The sequence below is a fragment of the Plectropomus leopardus genome, chromosome 15 (assembly GCF_026936395.1).
Source record: "Plectropomus leopardus strain MGB_pleo_1.0 chromosome 15, ASM2693639v1, whole genome shotgun sequence".
Lineage (NCBI taxonomy): Eukaryota > Metazoa > Chordata > Actinopteri > Perciformes > Serranidae > Plectropomus > Plectropomus leopardus.
In genome coordinates this window covers 77253-86402 of record NC_142190.1, presented here as the reverse complement: position 1 = coordinate 86402, position 9150 = coordinate 77253, and the positions used below count along the sequence as shown (strand labels likewise).

Here is a 9150-nt window from a genome sequence, read left to right as displayed (position 1 = left end):
TTGTGTTGTTTAAATTTATTAAATTCAGAAACTTTATTTCACTGTTTTTATTATGACGTCACGTCAGAGTAGATCCAGCAGGGGGCGGAAATGAGCCGCGAGACACTCAAACCGACTCAAACTCACCGGAAGAAGAGGAAGAGGCGTGATCGTCCCGGAAGTGACATCACTGAGAGTCCCCGGCAGGCTAACCGGTGTTAGCATCAGGTAGGACACAAATCAGTTGTTTTTAACGTTTTTATTTTTATTTAATGCGTCTGTAAAGCGTCACATTGATTACGTCACACTGATGTGTGACGCAGCAGACGGCTTATAACATGATGACGTCATGACAACAGTGCGTAGTAGTTAGCTGTTAGCAGTTAGCTCAGTGACGGTCTCAAAATATCTCCTGTCAGAAGTCCGTTTGAAAATCAGCTGATTTAAGGAAGAGACGGTGTGTGTGTGTGTGTGTGTGTGTGTGTGTGTGTGTGTGTGTGTGTGTGTGTGTGTGTGTTTCAGTTTGGAGAAGTAGACAAGGACACACTGAAGACAGACTGTGTCCTGCTGTGGACCGACAGGGACAGACTGTAAAGACTTGCAGGTCTTTGGTTGAACAGCTTCAGTTCTCCTCAGAACCAAATCTATTCATGAAACCACAGATTTTAGCTCCCTGCCTCCATCGGTCTTTGTGTCTGTGCTGCTAAACCTGGACTCACTTGGACTCACCTAGACTCACTTGGACTCACTTGGACTCACCTGGACTCGCGCTGACCGCAGCATGCTGACGTTGGGTCTGTAGAGCACAGTTACAGTCTCCTCAGGTGGATGTATTTTTTTTATAGTTTCAGGACGACGGGAAGGTAAAAAAAGTCCTCTGACTGCGTTTACAGGTAGACGTGTGGACGTTTTTGGATCGTCTCATCTGCAGTCGTCTTTTGTCCTCTCAGCTGTCAGGTGGGTGGTTTGTTTTTTTTTTGTCCTCTGGACTGATCGAAGCAGCAGCTTTAAAATCACTGCTTTTCTGAATGGAGTTTGGTTCTGAGGAGACAGATACAACAGCTTCACTGTCTGTCAGAAAGAAATGTCTGACAGGAAGCTACAGAGCTGGAGACACTGTCCCCGTCCACAGCAGGACACCTCTGTCCAGCTGAATGTCCCTGTCCAATACAGACCATAATATGCCCTGTCTTGGGTTCATGGTATCCAGGAGTCAGGTTAAAGGGGAGCTCAGGAACAGTTTACATCTCCTCCTGTCTGAACAGAGTTTGTTTTTGTTGCAGAGCTTCAACATGAGCAGCCGAGGAGCTGGAAGACCCAGAGAGCAGGAGGAGGAGGAGCAGGAGGACTTCTACGACTGCCAGGAGAATCTGGAGCCTCCGGGACCAAGGGCCGAGGAGGAGGAGAGCAGACTAGAAACTGACAGATTGACTGACAGAAGAGATGTCACAGAGAGACAGGGAGCAGGGAGACAGGAGGAGACACAGAACAACAGACTGCAGGAGGAGGCGCAGAGTGACAGAATGCAGGAGCAGGTGCAGAGTGACAGACTGCAGGAGGAGGTGCAGGACGACAGACTGCAGGAGGAGGTGCAGGACGACAGACTGGAGGAGGAGGTGCAGAGTGACAGACTGGAGGAGGAGGTGCAGAGTGACAGACTGGAGGAGGAGGTGCAGAGTGACAGACTGGAGGAGGAGGTGCAGGACGACAGACTGGAGGAGGATTTGGAGATGAAGGAGGAGAGGAGTCAGGAAGTGGAGTTTGACGAGGAGTACCTGAGGGAGGTGGAGAAGGAGCTGACAGAGGAGGAGAAGGAGGTGACTCCTGCGGACCTCAGAAGGAGGGATGCACGATAATATCTGCAGATTTTGGCTTTCAGATAAAATATCAGAATCAGCCAACATGCTGATTTCTGCCGATATCACAGAGCGATATGTATTTAATCATGAGTGAAGATGAAAACATGAACTCTGAGTCCGAGTATTATATTTCTTCTGCAGAATGAATCAATCAGTCACTCACTCAATCAATCAATCGATCATTCAATATTGCAGACAGTGTAAGTGTTCAGTTTCATGATGATCAGCTGATCTGATATCAGAAAACCATATCGTGCATCCCTGCTCAAAATCTGTTTGTGTTTGGTTTGGTCAGAAAATGTTCTCTCTTTGAAGTGATCAGACACTGAAAACAATCATTTCAATACCCTGTCCCGAAATATTCTGGGATCAGAGGCCCCGCACCACAAAGTTTAGGGAATGGAGAGGAGCCAGCCCCACAGAGCCAACCCCACAGAGCCAGCCCCACAGAGCCAACCCCACAGAGCCAGCCCCACAGAGCCAGCCCCACAGAGCCAGTTTCACAGAGCCAGCCCCACAGAGCCAACCCTACAGAGCCAGCCCCACAGAGCCAGCCCCACAGAGCCAGCCCCACAGAGCCAGCCCCACAGAGCCAGCCCCACAGAGCCAGCCCCACAGAGCCAGTTTCACAGAGCCAGCCCCACAGAGCCAACCCTACAGAGCCAGCCCCACAGAGCCAACCCCACAGAGCCAGTTTCACAGAGCCAGCCCCACAGAGCCAACCCTACAGAGCCAGCCCCACAGAGCCAGTTTCACAGAGCCAGCCCCACAGAGCCAGCCCCACAGAGCCAACCCTACAGAGCCAGCCCCACAGAGCCAGCCCCACAGAGCCAGTTTCACAGAGCCAGCCCCACAGAGCCAACCCCACAGAGCCAGCCCCACAGAGCCAGCCCCACAGAGCCAGCCCCACAGAGCCAGCCCCACAGAGCCAACCCCACAGAGCCAGCCCCACAGAGCCAGCCCCACAGAGCCAGTTTCACAGAGCCAGCCCCACAGAGCCAACCCTACAGAGCCAGCCCCACAGAGCCAGCCCCACAGAGCCAACCCCACAGAGCCAGCCCCACAGAGCCAGCCCCACAGAGCCAGTTTCACAGAGCCAGCCCCACAGAGCCAACCCTACAGAGCCAGCCCCACAGAGCCAGTTTCACAGAGCCAGCCCCACAGAGCCAGCCCCACAGAGCCAGTTTCACAGAGCCAGCCCCACAGAGCCAGTTTCACAGAGCCAGCCCCACAGAGCCAGTTTCACAGAGCCAGCCCCACAGAGCCAGCCCCTACAGAGCCAGTTTCACAGAGATATTTAAAAATTCTGCTCTGTTTCAGAGTCGACGGCAGGAAAGTTTAACACTGAAGGAAAAAGGAAACAGCCAGTTTAAAGCTGGAGGTGAGTGACATCACCAGCACATTGTCCACTATATAAACCAGTATGACAATTATAAACCAGTATAAACCAGTATGACCTGTATAAACCAGTATAAACCCCAACACGTGTTCTTGTAGACTGGTTGGAGGCGGAGCGGAGCTACACGGAGGCGTTGGTTTTATGTCCTGTTTGTTACAGCCGAGAGAGAGCGGTGCTGTTCTCCAACAGAGCTGCTGCACGGCTGCACCAGGTAACAACAGCACGCCAACAACATGATAACTGATAGGCTGCCAACACTGTGGCTAACAACATGCTAACGGTCTCTTCCTGTCAGGACCGGAAGGATCAGGCGATCTTCGACTGCTCCACAGGTGAGTGATGACATTATTCTGCACCTTTAAGACAGCTGGGGGTGATCTGTTTGCTGATTGGTTGCCTTTGGTTGCCATAGCGATAAAGCTGAATCCAGACTATGTGCGGGCGCTGCTGAGGAGGGCGGAGCTTTACGAACAGACGGAGAAGCTGGACGAGGCTCTGGAGGACTACAAGAGGGTTCTGGACCTGGACCCGGCCCAGCCCAGTGCCAGACAGGCCTGCATGGTGAGTCCACCGAGCCCGTCAGCAGCATGGATGTATATGAGGAAGGACACAGCCGTGGGGGCGGGGCCTCGTTCATTCCTCACTGCTCAGTGGCGCATGAGGCAGAAAAAGCTCTTTTTCCAGGTTTAGAAAAGTGTAAAATACCCGGATCTACGGCCCGTAGAGCAGCGTAGTAGAGATTAGCGGCAGCCGATTGCTGCCGAGTGTGGCAGGCAACTCCCGCCGGCGGAGCAACTGACTTCCTGATTAGCGCCGCGGCTAGCTTGAATGGCGGTCTAAAAAATGTAATCATGCGGCAAATGTTATCAAACTCTTCACCAGATGAGCTGATCACCAGGATGAGGGGAAAAAAACAGAGCCCGACATGTTCCCCTCTCGACTAAAGGCAGGATCACAACACCAGCACAGCCATCGCTACAATCAGGCACAGCCAAGATCTGTGAAAACTAGGAAACTATAGCCTCATTTATATATAAATCATTACTAATATTATACTGACTCTATAGTCTTATTATTTACTAAATTAATCATTACTAATATTATACTGACTCTATAGTCTTATTATTTACTAAATTAATCATTACTAATATTATACTGACTCTATAGTCTTATTATTTACTAAATTAATCATTACTAATATTACACTGACTCTATAGTCTTATTATTTACTAAATTAATCATTACTAATATTATACTGACTCTATAGTCTTATTATTTACTAAATTAATCATTACTAATATTATACTGACTCTATAGTCTTATTATTTACTAAATTAATCATTACTAATATTATACTGACTTTACGTATACATACTAATTATGATATTTCTAATATTATACTGACTATATGTAGACAAAATACTTGTAAAACTACTTATTACTAATATTATACTACATAATACTTGTAACACGATTGATTACCAATATTATACTGCATATACGTAGACATAATACTATTTATATTACACTTTACTAATGTCATACTGAATATATACACTGACTTATTACTTATTTCTAATATTATACTGACTATACACAGACTTATTTATTACTAATATACTGACTATACGTAGACATAATACTTATATTATTCTTACTGTACATCGACTGTACACAGACTGTAAATCTACAAATGAATTTTTATTACACTTCTTCAGTGTGATAAACTTTGTTACATTTCTTATACGATTTGAATTATAAAAATATTTAATAAGATGTATCCGTCTCTCTGAATCTGTCTGTCTCTCTGAATCTGTCTGTCTCTCTGAATCTGTCTGTCTCTCTGCACCTGTCCGTCTCTCTGAATCTGTCTGTCTCTCTGAATTTGTCTGTCTCTCAGAGGCTGCCTCAGCAGATTCAGGAGAGAAATGAGAAGCTTAAGGAGGAGATGCTAAGTATGTACTGCACCTGAACACACCACGTTAATTACGTACTGCACCTGAACACACCACGTTAATTACGTACTGCACCTGAACACAACATGTTAATTACGTACTGCACCTGAACACACCACGTTAATTACGTACTGCACCTGAACACAACATGTTAATTACGTACTGCACCTGAACACACCACGTTAATTACGTACTGCACCTGAACACAACATGTTAATTACGTACTGCACCTGAACACAACATGTTAATTATGTACTGCACCTGAACACACCACGTTAATTACGTACTGCACCTGAACACATGTTAATTATGTACTGCACCTGAACATATGTTAATTATGTACTGCACCTGAACATGCTACATTAACGACGTACTGCACCTGAATATGCCCCGTTAAAGAGGCACTAGTCATGTTGTTGATTTATTCATGACCTGTGATGACCTGTATTGACCTGTGATGACCTGTGATGACCTGTGTTGACCTGTGATGACCTGTATTGACCTGTGATGACCTGTGTTGACCTGTGATGACCTGTGATAATCTATGACCTGTCTGCTGCAGGTAAACTAAAGGACTTGGGGAACTTGGTCCTGAGGCCGTTCGGACTGTCGACCAACAACTTCCAGGTGAACCAGGACGCCAACACGGGCTCTTACTCCATCAACTTCGTCCAGAACCCAAACAACAACAATAGATGACATCATCACAAACTGAGCTGATGACGTCACAGCCGTGTGTCATGTGACTGTGTGTGTTCAGAGGAAAATAAAAGCTGATTGATTTGTTTCCCGTTTGTGTCTTCTCTCTTTAAACTCAGAGGACCAATCAGATCACAGGAAACAGAGCGACATCACTCCTACAGGATCCTGACAGGGTCAAATTTAAAATAAACAGATATTTGTTTTGGGTTTAACTGAAGTTTGTTTTATTCTGTACAGCTGCGACACGAAACTCTGTGGCATTAATAATGTAGCATTAATAATAATGTAACAATAATAACAAAGTATTAAAAATGATGTAACAATAATAACATCACAATAATAATGTAGCATTAATAAATATGTAACATTTATAATGTAACAATAATAATAACAATGTAGCATTATTATGTAACATTCATAATATATAACAATAATTATGCTGCATTAATAATAATGCAAAATCAATAATAATGTAGCATTTATGAAATGTAGCATTGATAATAATGCAACAATAATAATGTAACATTAATAATAATGCAGCATCAATTGTGAAACAATAATAATATAGCAATAATAATTATGTAGCAATAACAATAATAATGTAAAATTAATAACTGTAACTAATGTAACATGAATAATAGTGTAGCATCAATAATGTAACATTAATAATAATGTAGAAATAACAATAATAATGTAGAATTAATAACATTGTAACAATAATATTGTAACATTAATAATGTAGCATTAATAAAAAATGTAGGAATAATAATAGTAATGAAGCATTAACAACAATCCAACAATAATAATGTAGTATTAAGAATGCAACATCAATAATAATGTAGCATTAAAATGTAACATAAATAATAAGTTATAATTCATAATCTTCATACATGAGAAGCAGTGAAAGTAAAGAGCAGCAGAACATGGAAAAACTCAAAATTAAAGGAAGTTTAAATTGTACAAGTACTTAAAGTAAAATAGCTACATCACACTGGCATTTGTCTTTTTCAGGTCTGACTTGTAAAAACCGAAACCATCATTGGATTTTCAGATTTCTTATAGTCTTTGAACACATTTGACTAATTAACAACAACAATAGATCTAAAGTGGATTTGGTTTTTTTTATGTTTTTATTTGGCACAGACAGACTTCATTCACACAGTTTCCTGTGTGTGTTCACACCTAAAGAACAAAAACATCAGTTCAGCGCTTTTAATTTGGTAAACAGCGACGGAAGACGAGCGGGCTCGCACCGCACATGCGCAGTGTGTCTGAGTGTTGTTAAAGATGGCTGCGCCCGTAGACCTGGAGCTGAAAAAGGTAAACTGTGCTTCTGTCGTGTGTCTTTATCCCGCCGCGCGACGCTCAGCTGACTCACCTGTTTTCACCTGAACTCTCTCCCTTCCTGTCAGCGAACAGTCGTCAGCTGTTGGAGCATCTGCCGGTCAGACAAACGGACCTAACCGTTAGCACGAGGAGCTAACGCACACGACACATTGTGTCTGTTCAGAGCTCTGAGGTGATATTTACCTGTAAACCCGCTGACGTCATCTTTAATAATCCACCTGTTTTACCGAAAAACAAGTTCAAACACCGCCACCTAAAAATCAGCACGAAGACGCTTTTTTAATATCAAAGTGATACCTCCTGTTTGTAGACACTCTGCGCTGCAGGTGAAGGATGTTCAGGTGTTTATATTAGAGTGATACCTCCTGTTTGTAGGCGTTCTCGGAGCTGCAGGTGAAGGATGTTCAGGTGTTTATATCAGAGTGATACCTCCTGTTTGAAGGCGTTCTCTGCGCCGCAGGTGAAGGATGTTCAGGTGTTTACATCAGAGTGATACCTCCTGTTTTTAGGCACTCTGCACCGCAGGTGAAGGATGTTCAGGTGTTTATATCAGAGTGATACCTCCTGTTTGAAGGCGTTCTCTGCGCCGCAGGTGAAGGATGTTCAGGTGTTTACATCAGAGTGATACCTCCTGTTTGTAGGCGTTCTCGGAGCTGCAGGTGAAGATGATCGACACGCAGCAGAAGGTGAAGTTGGCCGACCTGCAGATCGATCAGCTGACTCGAGTTCAGAAACACGCCAAGCTGACTCACGCTGAGATCACCAATGTGCCCGACAACACGCGACTCTACGAGGGAGTCGGACGCATGTGAGTCTCCATGACAACCAGGATCTCTGCTCACCTGGATGGGTTGTACTGACAGGAACATGACATCACAGTGACATCACAGTGACCTCATTATTCAGTAGCTTAAAGCTAAAAGTTAAACTGTTGTGATACCTTCAAAACATGTAAACTACCGACAGGTGAGTTGGCATCACTCAGGTTTGTTATTGGTCACAGCTGATCAGTTATGGATGTTCAAGCACTAAAGACAGACAATTCTTTAACAGAGTGATGCCTCGTTGTACAGACAATCAAAGATCCTCTACACTTCAAAAACAAATGTTAACTGCTGAGGAAGATTTTGTGATAAGACTGAAAGCTCCTGAACTATGTGTGTGTGTGTGTGTGTGTGTGTGTCTGTGTGTGTGTGTCTGTGTGTGTGTGTGTGTGTGTGTGTGTGTGTGTGTGTGTGTGTGTGTGTCAGGTTCATCCTCCAGTCCAAGGAGGACATCAACAATCAGCTGATGGACAAACAGAAAACAGCTGACGAGAAAATTAAAGAGCTCGAGGTACAAACACACACACTTCATTTTACCTGCAGTGTGTGTGTGTGTGTGTGTGTGTGTGTGTGTGTGTGTGTGCGTGCGTGTGTGCATGTGTGTGTGTGCGTGTGTGTGCGCATGTGTGTCTCTCCATGAGTGTGTCAGTGTTGTGATTGTGTTGTTGTGTATTTGCAGCAGAAGAAGGTGTATCTTGAGCGCAGCGTGAAAGAAGCTGAAGACAACATCAGAGAGATGCTGCTGTCCAGGAGAGCTCAGTGACATCATCAATAATCAATAAAACACTTCATCAGTAACACACACACACTCATCATTAATACACACGTGTGTGTTCCTGTCAGTTGCTGTTTGTCAGTTGTTCATATTAAATAGTTAAGCCTTCAGCTCCTGTCTGGGTCTGACTTTTTATTGATTATTATTTATTATTGATCTCTGGGTGTGTCTTCATTGAAGCTGTAAATGGGAGCAGAGTGAGACGTCCTCTTGTCTGTATTGAACTGTTTCTGATAGAAAATCAATAACCATCTGAGGATCTCTGTCTTGCCTCGTCTGTTTTATGGATTCAGGATATTAGGTTTTTTAC

At 44.3% G+C, this 9150-nt stretch overlaps 2 protein-coding genes across 7 annotated transcripts; both read left to right on the top strand.

The window, feature by feature from the left end:
- Positions 1–87: 87 nt before the first annotated feature.
- Positions 88–5979, top strand: ttc1 (tetratricopeptide repeat domain 1). 5 transcript variants are annotated; one of them, XM_042500005.2, is made up of 10 exons: positions 126–207; positions 502–773; positions 873–936; positions 1263–1796; positions 3159–3219; positions 3336–3448; positions 3533–3569; positions 3650–3798; positions 5138–5192; positions 5755–5979. In XM_042500005.2, exons 4-10 carry the CDS (start codon positions 1272–1274, stop codon positions 5889–5891), a joined length of 1077 nt encoding a protein of 358 aa, XP_042355939.2. In that variant the 5' UTR covers positions 126–207; positions 502–773; positions 873–936; positions 1263–1271; the 3' UTR covers positions 5892–5979. The 5 variants fall into 5 exon arrangements, with proteins under 5 accessions (XP_042355940.2, XP_042355939.2, XP_087944832.1 ...); XM_088088704.1 differs by having other exon boundaries at positions 189–207; positions 642–773; XM_088088706.1 differs by lacking the exon at positions 502–773 and having other exon boundaries at positions 144–207.
- Positions 5980–7073: 1094 nt separating this feature from the next.
- Positions 7074–8950, top strand: pfdn1 (prefoldin subunit 1). 2 transcript variants are annotated; one of them, XM_042500007.2, is made up of 4 exons: positions 7074–7214; positions 7883–8049; positions 8492–8576; positions 8745–8950. In XM_042500007.2, exons 1-4 carry the CDS (start codon positions 7182–7184, stop codon positions 8826–8828), a joined length of 369 nt encoding a protein of 122 aa, XP_042355941.1. In that variant the 5' UTR covers positions 7074–7181; the 3' UTR covers positions 8829–8950. The 2 variants fall into 2 exon arrangements, with proteins under 2 accessions (XP_042355941.1, XP_042355942.1); XM_042500008.2 differs by lacking the exon at positions 7074–7214 and adding an exon at positions 7221–7413.
- The last annotated feature ends 200 nt before the right edge of the window (positions 8951–9150 follow it).